General features: G+C 45.2%; 1 protein-coding gene across 2 annotated transcripts in view; it reads left to right on the top strand.

Moving 5' to 3' along the window:
- Positions 1–15,671, top strand: part of CLPB (caseinolytic mitochondrial matrix peptidase chaperone subunit B) — a 142,581-nt gene that overhangs the window by 41,108 nt on the left and 85,802 nt on the right. For both annotated transcript variants that reach the window (XM_043526986.1, XM_037913924.2), the window contains one exon: positions 7,241–7,369. In XM_043526986.1, the coding sequence (XP_043382921.1) occupies positions 7,241–7,369 (129 nt within the window). The remainder of the gene's footprint in view (positions 1–7,240; positions 7,370–15,671) is intronic.

The raw sequence follows: 15,671 nt of genomic DNA, 5'->3' as shown, positions 1-15,671 counted from the left end.
AGCTGTCATAGCCTTCCCTCCTAAGCGCCTGTCACGGAGAAAAAAGGGAAACACACACACAAAAAACAAAACCAGAACACCACACACTCCCTCCCCTAAACTCCCACTCAAACTCCCCTGTTTCCAGCTCTGTTTGCTGGCTCCTGTGCCTCTGGCTGGTTGCTTGTCTGCCTTTATAGGCCCCCCTAATCAGGGAAGCCCTGTCCCCTAGTCAGGGCTCTGCTCTGATCAAAGGCTCTGCTTCTCTCACAGCACACTGCTCCCTACCAGCTCCTGCAAACTTTAAAAAAAAAAAAAAAAAGAGTGGGAGGGGAGAAACTGGTATTAGCTGGGAAAGGAGACTGGCACTGGGGAGGGGGAAGGACTGGAGGGTGGCGGGGAGAAGATTGGGACTGGATAGTGAACCTGGAGGAGGAGACTAGGACTGGCTGGGCGAGGAGGAGGAGCCTGAGAAGTGGAGATTGGGACTGGGTACTTAAGGAGAATAGGACTGGGACAAGAAACCAAGAGTCTGGAAGAGACAGGTCTGGGCCAGGTTGGAGGGGACAGGGCAGAAGGAGTCAAGCATGGCAGGGAATTGAACCCAGAAGAGTCTGGGCCCACTAGAACACACTCCCCTCCAGAGCCTGGAATGGAACCGAGGAACCCTGAGTCTCACCATTCTTCTGCCATCAGCAAATATCCATGAAACCTACTTGCAAAGTGTACTTGACTTTGCAACTTCAGTAATGTTCTGTTAACCTAGTTTTTTGTGTGTAATACATAGTCTTTGTAATTCTGTATAGCAGGTTGATGCTGGCAAAAGGAGCTAATACGTTTTTTAAAATCTACTTCCTTTTTGAATGGGTAAATGAATATAAGTGTATCATTTTGTAAGGCAAACGCTTATGTTTGTGTCCCTTTGGGCCTGGTGGTTGGATTGCCCATTAGCAGCCACAGATAAAAGTGTGGTTCAGTGGGGACTTGCCGGTGAGTCTAATGTCCTAAAATCTTGTTTCCTGGGATCAAAATGGAAATGTCACCTCACTTCAAGAAACTGCTTCACGTTCCCTTTACATGCTGTCTAACTGAAGGGGAGGAGGGTTTGTGTGTCTGTCAAGATTAGAGAAACGATTATGTAACCCTGTAAAATACTTTTGTGAGCAGACATCCTTCAGTATCCTGGAGGTGACTTGGAAACATTGCCGCCTGCTGACTTACATTTATAAAGCCACTTTTATCTGGAGGAATGCCAAAGCACTATTCAAAATTATAGATAGACGGTTTACATCATCCACTCAAATGCAGCCACCTCTGGGGTGAAATAAGGCTGTTCTTGCACCAGCAGCACTGCGCAAGTTTTTAGAAGTGGATGTAAAACCCTGAATAACTTCTCTAGTCGGGGAATGTTCTGTGGACAGACTGATTGCACCTGTTTGGCGTTGGGCAAGAGTATTAGTGCTAACCTCCATGCTCTGAATGCAGTTGGATCTTTTATGGTCGTTCATGGTCAGCATCAGTTTCACGTCTGAGGTGAAACAGACTCCAGCACAGCAGTGCTCCCAAAATTGGGATGTTGGTTTAGTCCTGACCCAGGTAAAAGGGCATCACCAACTGAGTCACCAGCGCCACTTCCTGTGCCATCCGGCTCTCTTTAGAGGTGTCTCATCCATCTAAGTAGTGAGCAAGACCTTAGCTTGTGAGAGCCAATGAGTCCAAGATGCCAAACATTCTCCCTGAGGAAGGCAAGTCTAAGCAGTATCTTTCTGGTCCCATTCCGTATCACCTCACCACAACTCATGCAGCTACCAGCACGCCAACCTTTCCTGGCCCTTGTAACTAAATGAACTATAGCTCTTACACTTTGACCTTTGGCTCAGAAATTAAACATTTCCTGCTTATTGTGTGGAGCAAATTTAGGAAAACTGATTACATTATCAAAGGCAAATAGTGCTTCTCCTGCATTATTTGCAGAATAAAATACTGCTAATTAGTCTGGTAGCAAAGACAGAACTGTGTAATGAGATTGTCCATTAGTTTAGTACAGCATTTTGGCCTCATTGCTGGGAGCTTAAAGTGAGATAAAGTCAAATGAAGGTGTAATCTTTCAACCTTTGCCTTTGATAAAATGCACGTTCAGAAGATGGATCAACTCTAGAGCAATTTTGACAGGGTGTTATTTTATTTTTAAATCCTCCTTTCTCTCATCCCTCATTGTAACGTATTAGTTCTACCGACCCTCTCCTTGATGGGAGCTGCGAACACACATGCATCAGGCTGCTGTAGCGGCAAATGCAAAATGCATGAAACAACATTAAAAAAATGAACAATGGAGTGCCAATACATAATGCATGTGCATAGACTTTATTTAAGACAAAGTATATCAACCAATAAAGTTAATTGTTTTTGTCTGCATACCGTTCTCTAAACTAATGTATTTTATTTTTTAGGAGTGGGTAGAAATAAGTCCACTCAGTTAGAAGTTGCATTAATTCTTTGGTTGACATGTTTTATTAAAAAGAATAAATTCAGTTGCATTTTTAAAAAGAGAAAGAGAGAGGGAGATAGCGAAACTGCCTCTTTTTAAAACCGATTTGCATATTTCTTGTATAAATATTTTTTCATAAAAACTTCCAAATCAGGGGGATACACGCCATACGCACTGCACAAAATATATTGCAGACATTTATATGGATGGCAGGAAGGGAGACAGAGGCCTGAAAATTTCCAGGCACCCAGTGATTGATGGCAGACGAGGCTTCCCCTGACGCTTTATTGAGTTTCCGATGATTATCTCTTGCTGAGACATTTTTTACAGATGACGGCCGAGCTGTCACAACGGACCATGGGGGAAAAAACCCAACAATAATAACACTTTAATCTTTTTACTGCACTGCTCCCTAGTATCTCAGATTCATCTTCCCTGACGCACGCAGTTCATTATCTTGCCCCTCCCTGGATAGGAAATGAAGAAAAATAAATAAATATACATACACACCATGTATGCTTATAGAAAATGCCCGCAGAAGGAAGGGAGCGTCACGTTAATTGCTCTCTTTGCAGGTGCTGGGTTTTATTAGCAGAGATGCTGGGCTGGAATGGGCTTGGCTATTAGTTACAGGATTGTACGTAGGTTTTATTGCAACTTTTAGGTGGTTTTGGACTCAAGCAGTAGTTATGGGAAGGTAATATAGACACGGTGCATTGCAGATGGTTCACGTTCTGTGTCTGTTATTATTGTCACCAGTTGTTCTGTGCTCGGAGCTGTACAAGATCCTCACTGCAAAGTCCTTGCCTGCAGGAGCTTACAGTCAAAGGGCCTGTTCTGCCATTGGCTATGCACACGTATTCCCGCTGAAGTCACTAAGAGTTAAGCACACACATCCAAGAGCGGAAAGTAGCCTGCCGTGTCGGAGATGTTCACTCAACGACAGCATGTGCAAGGCCCTTCCTGTCACTTACGCCTAATGGTGGGGCTGTAACACCCCCCCCCCCCCCCCCGGGACTCTGTGCTTCGAAATAACTCCAGCTAGGTTAAGGCAAGCCAGGAGAAAGGCTGCTGGATCCACACTTCTGAGGATTGACTGCCCGGGGGAGAGGAGAGTATAACAAAAGGGTGACTGATCTTTATTTTCTGGCCTCAGTCATATGACATGGGTCAGGGTTATAAAAGGTACATGGCAGGGGTCACATGTCACATGGCAGGGGTCAGGGTTCAGTGACTCCAGTGGCTGGTATTATAGCGTCCCTTTCTTTGAAAATCAAAGGCAAGTAAAACACAATATCAGCCAAAACCAACAACCACGGAGTAAAACAGCCAGTCAAGAGAACAGCAAATGGTGATGTCTAGGGTGGGGGCCAAGGCAGAAGCCTGAATCCCCTAACAGATGAGAGGATTGCGCTGCGTGTTATTGGATGTTAGTCAGTCAATGCTATCTCTAAATCTTCTGGCTTTCTGATCACATGGCCCCATTTTGATCTCAGAACAGTTTCTTCAATGGGCTGTCTGGCCTCTAAGGTGGAGCCTTATGCAGCTCCTGGTGTCCTCCTTTGCCTGTGATGGGGCGGTGCAGGTTGTTTCTGTCAGCCATGAGCACTCTCAGGGTATGTCTGTGCCACGGTGAGACACTTGCGGTGCTGTACCTCTCCTGCTGTAGTGCCATAGCTGTTGTAGGAAGAGAACCTGAACCGTACGGCCTTGTGTCAGAAGCCTGTTGTGAGGTCTGAGACCTGAACCAAAGCAGTGGTCAAGCTTTGCTGATATAATTGCAAAGCGAGCAGAAGTCAGGCTCTGCCTGTTCTCGCCAGGTTCTGTGAGCTTGCAAGCAGGCAGAGTCTGGCTTCTGCTAGCTTTGTTTCTTTGCTGTATATCAGCAAAGCTTAACCACTACTTTGGTTCAGGCCTCACACCAGACTTCTGATACAAGGCTGTACGTTTCAGGCTGTCTTCCTACTACAGGAGCGCAGACACTTCCTACATCAACAGAAGGGGTGTTTCCATCAGGGTGTCTAATCCATCTCTCCGAGAGGTGGTAACTAGGATGATGGAAGAATTATTCCATCAGCCTAGCCACATTTACACTGAGAATTAAGTTGCGGACGGAGAGATTGCAGCCTCTGGGCTGGGAAGAGACTGGTGAATGCTGGGGACATGGCTGGCTTGCGGGAACCCTGTTGGGGAGGTCAAGCGTGAGATTCTGTTGCTTGGGAGATTTGTGCCAAACCTTGGACTAATCAAATAGCATTAAAATAAATCTTTGTTGTTCACTGGACTGACTGCTGTTAATGCACTTTAAACTTTTTGTTATTTTTTATTTGTATGGCGGTAACACAGAGAAATCCAGCCACCAATCAGGCTATCATTGCATTAGACAGCTTACGGACATGGAACATAAAGGCAGTCCTTTCCCTTTACAGTCTAAGTAAAAGACAAGAGACAACAGGTGAATACAAACAGACCAGTCTGACTGGGAAAGGCCACTCTCCCCAGTTAAAGATAGCAACTCTATACAGGCCCTGGAAAATGGGCCTTGTGAAGTAGGTCATATGCAGTGCAAACTGGGCATACAGTGGTTGTCTCACTGGGACTTCTGCCCACTGAGGGATGGAGTGAAAACTTCATGTGCCTTATGATGGAAGAAAAGGTTTCCAAAGGCAAAGATGATTGGTTTATCATTATTTCATAATGCCTGGAAGTCTGTTTCCAAAAAACACTCAGAATGCAGGTCCCCATCCAGGAGAGTATGTGCTAAGGGATGGGTTTGGGATGGGTTTGGCAGGGGGTGAGGATATAACATATCCCAGGGAAGGGACATGGGGTGGCACATTGAGTTCCAGGAATGAGAATAGAGTTGCTCAGATTATGCAGCCCTGCTGACATACTGATGTGCTGCACTGAACTCCCCAGTAAGGACTCGGAGCCGCTCTCTATGTTACTGTAGAGTGGTCTGAGGTCGTCTCGATCTAGCTGTGCGGATGAATCAGCATTGTCAGTTGCAGTAGTTTATCTGAGAGTTTGTTGAAATTGTTTGTATTTACTTCCTCGCTTTATTACTTTAAAATACCATATTGCTCAAGGCAAGTGTGGGGCTGGTGGCTGTGGCTGGAGCTAGGCATGGAACAGGTGTGGTGCATTTTTCCCCTGTACGCAGCTCTGGTAACGAATCTCAATCCTGATCTGTAGCTACTCCTAATATTTCAGGATTACCCACCTGAATACAGAGTACCTATCAAACCTGCATTGGAACATCCTGTACCAACTTTGTTTTGGACTGAGAGTGCATGTTTTAGAGGGGCTGCCTCTACAGGCTGTTCATACATTCATTCGCCTCTGTGGAGCTCAGTGGGAGAAGAAAATGATAGCTAATTGATTTTAGAAACCACCGGAAATAATGTTTCTGTTTGTAAGAGGATCACGGTTTTATGGTCAGATTCCATGGGATCTACCAGTGCTAGAAACAAGTGCATTACACCACTGGAAAAAGGGATTCCAGGCATCCTTAAGGGGTCATGAAATAGTATGTTTTCTGTTGCGGTAGCACTAGGAGCCCCACTCATGGCCCTGGATCTCATTGTGCTAGGTTCTGTACAAACCCAGAACAAAAGGACAGTCCCTGCCTCAAGGAGTTTACAGTCTAAGTATATGACAAAGAATAAGTGGTGGGTACAGAGGACAAGGGAGCACAAGACAACAGTGAGAGAATATATATATATATATATATATAAAAAACCTTAAGCTGAATATTGTGCTTCCTGGACCTCAGGCCAGGATAATTATTTACCTTTGAGGGGAGAAGGTATTTCTGGTAGGTTGGTTGGTTTTTGTTTTTTCCTGGTAGCCGTTTGAAGCTTCTGAGAGGTGTGGACTGTTTGAGGCAGCCCCAACAGAGCTGGATTAGTGGGCAGATGGCAGGTGGGCAAAGAAAGCTGCATAGTAAGTGCAGTGTACTATTACTGTGGGGAGTGTGTGCGTCCAGTATGCAGATGCACACAGAACAGGTGGTGATGTAGTTGTGCCCAGAGGCTTGTCCTAACCCTGATTTGCCATAGGAGATGGAGATGGACTATAAAGCAGAAGTCTCCATATTGCTCACTTGTATTTAAAAGTAATTTCAGTCAAATGAAAAAGAGGCATTTGAAGTTGCAGGGTTGGGTGGGAGGGAGGGGTCTGTGAGAAGAAAGGTTCTTGCTTCCACTCTGGTATCCCCGCTGCTGCCAGCGAAGGTGAAGATAATGGACCGCTAGTAGCACCTCTGAGACCTCTTTCACTTGGCAGAGAAGGGGCCCAGGCTTCCAGCAAACTCGCCCTCCTCCTGTTACAGCTGTGAGGGCATGGAGTGAGACTGCTAGAAACCTCCCTCCCCAACCACCGTGGCTCCTGCCCACTGGGGTGGGGATAACGGCTGACCAGCAGCCTCCCCTGGGGCGCTGGGCAGTTTCCTGAGAAGATAAGCAGGCCTTCAGCACCTTCCTCACCTCCAAATGCTGAATGATGGCTGCCTCGTAAACCTGATTGGATGGAGAGTGGGACAGCGCTTTCCTCCCATTGTCCCTCTTCTGAAGGGGTAGTGTGGGGGGTGGGACTGGTAACCAGGGGCCTCCACTCCTCATCCTTTGGGAATTATACCTGGGGGCACAAACTGCTTATTTTGACAATTTTCATTGTTTCACCCTGTGAAAAGCCAGGTGCATTTTTAACCCAACCGGATCTTTACTTTGCCCCACTTTATTGAGCTGCATGTTCACTCGTCTCCTTCTGCAGTTCTGGTAACCCGGGAGGATGATTTCAACAACCGTCTGAACAACCGAGCCAGTTTCAAGGGATGCACGGCTCTTCATTACGCTGTGCTCGCTGACGACTACGTGACTGTCAAGTTGCTGCTAGACGGAGGTAAGGTCTAGGGCTTGTAAGGGTTCCTAGGTCAGGATCACAGCTGTGAACTGTGACCTCGCTCCTTATTGATTTACAGTATGAATTATGATTTACTGCTATGTTGGATTTATATATCCGCTCATCCTGATGTTCCCTTTTGCATCTCCGGGCCTGTCTTTCATACCACTTCCGATGCCTGGAATAGCCTCCCTCTTCCTATACATTGTGTCCTCTCTTTTCTCCTGTAAATTGGCACAAAAAGACCGAACAAAAACCAATGGCTGAAAGCCGAACCCAGACAAATTCAAATTAGAAATAAGGCACAAATGTTTAACAGTGAGGGCGATTAACCATGGGAACAAACTACCAAGGGAAGGGGAGGACTGGATTGCCCATCGCTTGATGTCTTCAAGTCAAGACTGGATGCCTTTCTGAAAGATAGTATTTTAGCCAAACGCAAGTTATTGGACTTAATGCAGGGATAAATAGGAGAGATTCTCTGCCCTGTGTTATACAGGAGGTCAGATTAGATGATCTCATGATCCCTTCTGGCCTTGAAATCTATGAATCTCTCCTGACAACTCGTTATTTTCCAGCTTGCTCTCCACAGCACATCTTTGCTCAGCTGCTGCCAAAGCCCTGGCTATGCCTGTCCATGTAATGTAGATTACAAGACAACTCAAGGAGAGCAACTCCTTAATAAAAGATGAGAGAGGAGGAAGATTGCTCCCTCTGATATGTTCCCCCCTTCCCTTTTTGGTAACTCTCTTCCCCCCCATCCCGCCTCCTGCCTTGTCATGGCTTATTTGTACTGCAGTCACACCTAGAGGCTTCAGCTGAATTGTGGGTCTCTTTGTGCTGGGTGCTGTAAATATGTATATTAAGTTACAGTCTATGCAGACAAGACAGGCAGAGCGAATACCATTATCCCCTTTTACAGGGGGAGAACTCAGGGCCAAGGTCACATAGAGGGTCTCTGTGAGCTCCAAAAGCGGCATCCTGATCTCTGAGTTCCAGTCCAGTGCAGAAAGCACAAGACCATCCTTCCTTGCTAATGTGCAGTATTTAGCTCATGCACTAGGGGCATGGACCATGCTTTATTATATTTTGTGTCATGTACCAGACGCACCTATGGTGCTAGATCAATATTTTAATAAAAAATAACATACCCTACCTTTATTTATTTCCACTACTTTTAAAAATTCCTATCTAGTAGGGTAGACTGACGCTACCATGACACCAGTTCTATGTCTTTCCCCTTTTCCGTCCTAATTATATTTATTGGGGCTTTTTTCCCCCTGTATAATTCATAAACATTGCTATAATTATTTAACTTTTCTATTGTGGTAGTGTCTACAACGGGGGGGCGGGGCATTGTGCAAGGTGCAGCAGAAACATATGGGGTGCAGGTAGAAAATTAAGAAAGATGGAGGACTGTGGCATCAGAGAAGGCTAAAAGCGCTAAGAGGAGCTGGAAGAAAACTGATAGACCCTTGATATCACACTGGGTAATGTACTCTACCATTGACAAGACAGAGAAGGAAAATACTAAGGCTGAGATCTTGGCCCTACTGAATGGCAAAGCTCTCATTGATTTAAGTAAATTAGAATTTCACTCAGCCCACAGCTCATCCGGAGCCAGACTGTTGAGCGTGAGAGAAGCACTGACAGGGAGCCACCAAAAGAAAAGCTGATGCAAATAATCGTATCTAGTGTCTCCCGAGTGAGGAATCTGGGCTGAGACCTCAGTAGGCCAGATAAAGGAAACGGAAGGGTATGTGCTGCCTTCCAGGTGCCATGATAAGTGATGCCACAACCAGGGCACCAGACATCCCAGAGAATGCTGAGAATTACTACTGATTGGGAAATCTAAAAAGTCTCCATAAGTACAGTGTAACAGGCTGCAGTGCTTGCGGGAAACCATAAAGAGTACAAGGAAACAGAAACAGTTAATGTAGCTTTACCCAGGGCTTCTCAAAGGTATGGTCAATGGATTTTGAGATACGAATTATAATATGGGAGAGTGGGGAGGAGTTGTGATTATTTTATTACATTATTTGTATTACTGTAGCACCCAGGAGCCCCAGTCGTCCTTGGCACTGTGCAAACACAAAACTAAAAGTTCCTGCTCCAAAGAGCTTGCAGTTCTGAGATTCATAGATTCCAAGGCCAGAAGGGACCATTGTGATGATCCACACTGGCCTCCTGTATAGCACAGGCCAGAGAATTTCCCCCAAATAATTCCCAGAGCAGATCTTTTAGAAAGACATCCCATCTTGATTTAAAAATTGTCAGTGATGGAGAATCAACAGTGATCCTTGGTAAGTTGTTCAACACGCTCTAAGTATAAGACGAGACAACAAATGGAGACAGACAGAAAAATGGGTAAGTACTGGAAAATGATGAGACGCTGTTGGTCAACAGGATGGGAAGTGGTCTCAGTACACCAGCACCCTGGCCATTGTCAAGTTTTCTGTAGGTATCACAGCAAAGGAGAGTTTTGAGGAGGGATTTGAAGGAGGATAATGACGTAGCTTTGCAGATGTTTGTGGGGAACTCCTCCCAAGGTTGTGAGGCAACAAGAGAGAGAGCACGAAGGTGCTTGTTTGCCCACTTGTTAAATCTTCAATGAATGAGAGGTGATAGATAGGGTGGGGTTTGGCGTTGAAGGTCCTTGAAAGTGAATATAAACAGTTTATGTTTGATGCATTGAAGAAGGAAAAGCCATTAGAGGGATAGGGAGCCCGGAGAAGAGAAGGGTGATGTGGTATAAGTGACAGGCTAGAACAATGATCTTTTTAGCAGCGTTCTGAATGGATACAAGCAGGGCAAGATTGCTTTTGTCAGGGCCAGAGAGAAAGATGTTGCAGTAATTGAGACACAAGGTGATGAGAGACTGGATGAGAGTTTTAGCTGGATGGTTGGATAGGAAAAGCTGTATCTTAAGGTTTGTCTACACTTGTGGCGGCGTGTACAGTATAGACACTGCACACGCAGCTATCACAGGTATAGACAGTGAGGCACGGCTTACGCGAGTAAAGTGCCCGACACTCCTGACCCCCCGGGGTATATCCCCTACACAGGCTCTCCACACACCCAAGCAGTGCCTCCCACATCTACACTGCTGTTTTCAGTAGTGTAGTGTCGTGCTGCTCCCTGCTACTGCAGCCTTTCACTGCGGCATGTAGCTGCACACCTCAGTGACCAGCATGAACGCAACCTGCCTTTCACTGTGGCATGTAGCTACACGTCTAAAGCCTGTAGTCTACACACTGCTGTAAGTGTAGACAGAGCTTTAGATAAATTATTCCGAAAGAATCTGCAAGATTTAGACATAGCCTGGAGGTGAGGACCTAGAGAGAGGCGCACGTTGAAGATGGTGCCCAGGTTACAGGCCTGAGTGACAGGGAGGATGGTGGTGTTCATAGTAACCGAGACGGGAGGTGACCGGGTGATCTTGGGGTGGGAGGAGATTAGGAGTTCTGTTTTAGGTTTGTTTAGTTTGAGTTGGCAACTAGACATCCACGAGGAGCTGTCAGAGAGACAGAGTCAGGCCAAGATTTTAGTTAGGTGCCTAATTTCCATGTGTGCTTTTGAAAATCTCCCCCAACATGTGCAAGATGCTGGAATGGCCATGGAGGGGTTAGAATTCTGCAGCATGAGCTCAGATATATTTGTACCTGCAAAGCGCAGTTGTAAGTATGTGTGTATGTGGAAGGGAGTTCAGTCTTTGAGAATTTAGGCCATAGTGTATCATATATTTTCAAATATCTCTCAATCTTATCTATATATCTGGCCACTGTTATGGCACTATATGAGTGCTGTTATCAAATCCAGTTCCAGGCCAAAGAGGATTTGATGTTTTTTGTTTTGTTCTAAATCTGTTCCCGCTGGATATTTGTTTTGGAGCTGATGAGATCTCTGTGAATGAACTCCTCCGAATTCAGGTCTTATCACAGACTTCTGCTGGTGTGAGATTGGCTCAGCACTGAAGGATTCACTCTGATCTTAGAGAAAATCCCTTAATACACTAGGGGGTTGTTTCACTTTTTTATTTTTTACACAATATCTTAAAGTAATTACACTGAGTCAGAGTAAAAGATCTAAATTTAATCTGCCAAAGCACTGGAATTCAAAGGCCCCATTGACATTCTGCCCTTTTTAAAATGACCCATTGGAATCTTTCCAAATACAAATTCAAGCCAGGATGTGCTAAGAATGTGTTTCCAAAAGAAGGCTCTGATCCTGCAAAGATGTGAGCACGTGCCTAAATTTATAGTCCCTCTGAAGTCCCATAGTGGGAGTACTCCAGTGTGTGAAGCTGAGGCACGCGCATGTCTTTGCAGGACCTGGGGCTAGATTTACAGTGCACCTCTGAACTTCCCGTCTTTACCAATCCAGGTACAATATCCATTTACCCGCCCTTTGCCATCCTGATTATGAGAAAAACTAATGGTATAATACCAGTTAAAATAAAAATTATGCCTCCCATGGCAAGCAGAGTTCTGCCAGACCGATATTGTTATAAAGTCTCTCCAAACTCTTTCCTTTCAGCTTTTTGTGCCTTGAAGTTAGATTTCTCATTATATTGGTTCATGATTAGTATGGGACATGAGGTTTTCATTCCATTGACTCCACGTTCCCCCTCCTCCTCGGTGCATTAACAAAGCAGTGGTTTGGACATTCTTGTTAGTGTTATCTCAGATGAATACATAGCTGTGAGTCTGAAGGTCTCAGAAGTAGGGATCGAACACCTTTAAAAGTGTGCTTGCCGCAGGCCCTTTGTGAGGATAATTTCCCCATGTGGTCTGCCTTTGACATCTGAGAGAGGGATGTTTCCTGTTTGCTGACATGGAACAGACTCCCTTCACTCCCTCCTTTATACTTCCCTACACCTGCCTTTTTACTGAGTGTCCATTTACTCTCTCCTCCACTTCCTCCACTTGCTGTCCTGCCCTCGGGGCCAGAGCCATTAACCGCCAAGGCTTCTCTCCCTTCTCTGTGCTTAAACAACTACCCCTTCTTCAGGGCTTTTTATGGGGAGCTTCCATGTGCTTGGCTACAGGCAACCTCCCCCTCACCCCCACCTCTTTGGCCTTTTGTGGCCTATTCACTGGCTCACTTGACCCTTCCGGGACCTATCCCCTTGTGGTCAGCATGTGGGCGTGCCCAGCAGACCGCGAGACTAAGTCACTGCTCTGTTGTACTTTTGGGCAGTTGTTGGTGACATTTCACAGTCTCCTGACCCACGCTAACATAAACAGTGCTTATCTGAAGGAGGGGGTGGGGGCCGCCGAGCTACACAGTGCACTGGTCGCCTTTCAGCTCACTCAATGCAGGATTGATTCGGCGGGGGTTAGTTGGTTGGAAGGAAGGCCGGGCCCGTAACTAGTAGCATATGTAGGTCACTGGGTTTTAGGGGTGATTTAATAAATTTATATTTTGTTATTATACTAAAGCCATATTCAAAAGTCTTATGTAGGTTTTTAGGTCATCCGTAGTATCACAAACTTTGCCCTCTTTTAGCACCTTCCATTTCAAAGTGTGTTACAAACCTGCTCAAGCCTCACAGCCTGCCCCTGAGGTAGGGAGGTGTTCCCTTTTTTACAGATGGAACAACTGAGCTGCAGAAAGCTTGAGTGACTTGCCCAAGTGCATGCAATGAGTCGGTGGCAGTGCTGGGAATAAGAACTCAGATCTTCTGACTCCCAGCACAATGCTTTATCCACAGTGCCGCATTTGTTTATGCTTCGAGGTTCCTTGCTGTAAACTCTAAACCTTTGCCTGTATTATTATTTGTATAGTGCCATAGGTGGACATGAGGTTTGCAATTCATAAGAAGATGGGGGGGTCCTTGCCCCAGTAATATCACGCTTTTCTTCAGACAAGCACAGTACAGCTGATGAAAGCTAATAACAGAGGCTATGATAGGAAATATGGGTTATTTTGTTTAATTTTTTACTCTTTGGTATTCTGATTTTTTTTTCTTTAAGCTCCATTTGACAAATATAGAGCAGGGGGTTTATGACAAAAGAATAAATACAAGTCCAAGATTCAGGCACAAGGTGTGACTGTACCTTGGGAGTCATGTTATTGAGCTGATGTGTGGTGAGGTCTTCAATTAAAAGCTATGGGCTAAAAGACGGGGGAATGAATAGGAGCAGGCTGTATGCTGGAAGAGATCAATTTGGGGAGGTGATTTTGAAGGAGGCTAGAGAGGGCGCTCATACTACAGTGATGAGAGTCAGGTAAGTACCTCGATAGATTGAGAGCTGTATTTTCACATCAGAGTGCTGAGGTTTTACATGGCTAATTTGAATTCCCAGGAGGGTTGAGCAGGGTAGGGTTTCGTTGACTGTAATCCCAGAGGAAGTGCTCCTTTTTTAGCAATGTGGTGAGAAAATCTGGGTCCTTGAGGTGCCGTTTCCTCCCCCCCTTTTTACCCTGGGTTCTAGAGAAGATCCCCGCCTCATTTTCCTTGTAAAACAGAAACACACATCCCAGCCTGGCCTCTCTTCAGTCTCTTGTTGTCTTAACCATCATCAAAGTGTAGCCATCTAGGAGTGTGGCACAGGGATACAGGGCTGCACATAGAACGCTCAGCCTGTTCTTCAGCCTGTGCGTGAGGACGTAGAACAAATGAGATTTGCGGGATCAAATGCTATCTTGATTTCTACCTGCGCAGCTCCACCGGCATCAGTCAGGTTCTACTCCTGAGTGACTTTGCTTCTCTGTGCTTCAAATTAGCCAGCTGTGCAATGGGTATAACAATACCTGCCTAGCAGAGGTGCTGGGGCTTATCTAATCAGCTTGTGTGCAAAGGGCTTTGAGCTACCTAGCTGAAAGATGCTGAAGAAATTCAGTGTGTTATTTATTACCCATTCCCTGTTTTGATCCAATTTGAATATGCCATTCAAGATTAAAAGCGACCTTCTGTGTGAGTGGCCAGCTTCCTGGAAGGCCTTTTCTGAATCCTCTTCTATGGCATCTTTCATGACCTTTCTGCTGCCCGTTATAACAGCTGTGTTAGGCCATTGCCCTAAGGGCTGGCGTGGGGTCACCAAGCTGCAAAGCATGCTCTTTTAGCTACTATTTTCTCTTCACAGGCTTTTAATTGTGAGGAATTTTGCTGGCTGTGATACGCTTATAGTAATTTAAAACAGAACTGGACAAAGCAGGGGAGAATATATTGCAAGGACTACCCTGCACTGGCCTGAGGGGATGGATTAGTTGGGACCTAATAGGTCTGCTCTGTCTCCAAATCCTTTGTTTCTGTGCTTGAACACACTAAATGCAAAATAACAAAACACATGCCAACCGGCCGCCCCACCCCACACACACTAAGTTAAGACTGAGAATGTAAATGCACAGAAGTCAAGAAATCCAGAAGCTAAGGTTCCCACAACAAAGTTAGCTCAGCTGCATGGCACATATGACATCTGTAATAGATTGGATTATGCTTCAGGTTGCTAAATGTATGTTTTTATTTAATAAATATATGCACTTTGGCTGCATTGTTTACAACTTTTGTGTGTCTAAGTGCATCACTCTAACAGTGCACTAAAATAGGTGGGAGTTTGTATTTAATGTCTTTGTTTAAAAATAACAAGTGTCCCCTCTCCCCCAGACTGATCACCTTCCAGCTGCTAACCCCCCTCACTCTCCATTCCCATCCGAGTGACAAACTTCCAGCTGCCAGACCCAGACCATCTCCTCCCTGTGTCTATCGACTGCTCCTATGAAATTCTCCCTAAACCTTCCTAACTCATTGACAAACTTATTACCCCTTTCCTAGCTTTAAAAACCCACTTGCCCCTGCTTCTTCCTGTGGCCAAGTGCCGTAATATATGCCACTGTGCAGTCTCTTTAGAGTCTAGGAAGTATGGCAACAGACCATCCTGGCTTAACCAGGAGATCTTCAATGATCTAAAAATCAGAAAAAGGGTCTACAAAAAGTGGGAACTGGGTCAAATTACAAAGGATAACTATAAAAAACACAAGTATATAGTGATAAAATTAGAAAGACCAAGGCACAAAACGAGGTTCAACTAGCTAGAGACAGGGTAACAAGAAAACATTCTACAAATACATTAGGAGCAAGAGGAAGACAAAGGACAGGGTAGGACCATTACTTAATGAGGAGGAAAAACAATAACAGAAAATGTAGAAATGGCAGAAGTGCTAAATGACGTTTTCATTTCGGTTTTCACCCAAGGTTAGTAGCAATTGGGCGTCTAACGTAATGAATGCCAGTGAAAATGAGATAGGATCAGAGGCTAAAACAAGGAAGGAACAAGTTAAAAAATTACTTACACAAGTT

Source organism: Chelonia mydas, chromosome 1, assembly GCF_015237465.2.
Source record: "Chelonia mydas isolate rCheMyd1 chromosome 1, rCheMyd1.pri.v2, whole genome shotgun sequence".
Taxonomy (NCBI): domain Eukaryota; kingdom Metazoa; phylum Chordata; order Testudines; family Cheloniidae; genus Chelonia; species Chelonia mydas.
Note: the sequence above shows the minus strand (reverse complement) of the source record. Positions and strands in the feature narration are given on the sequence as shown.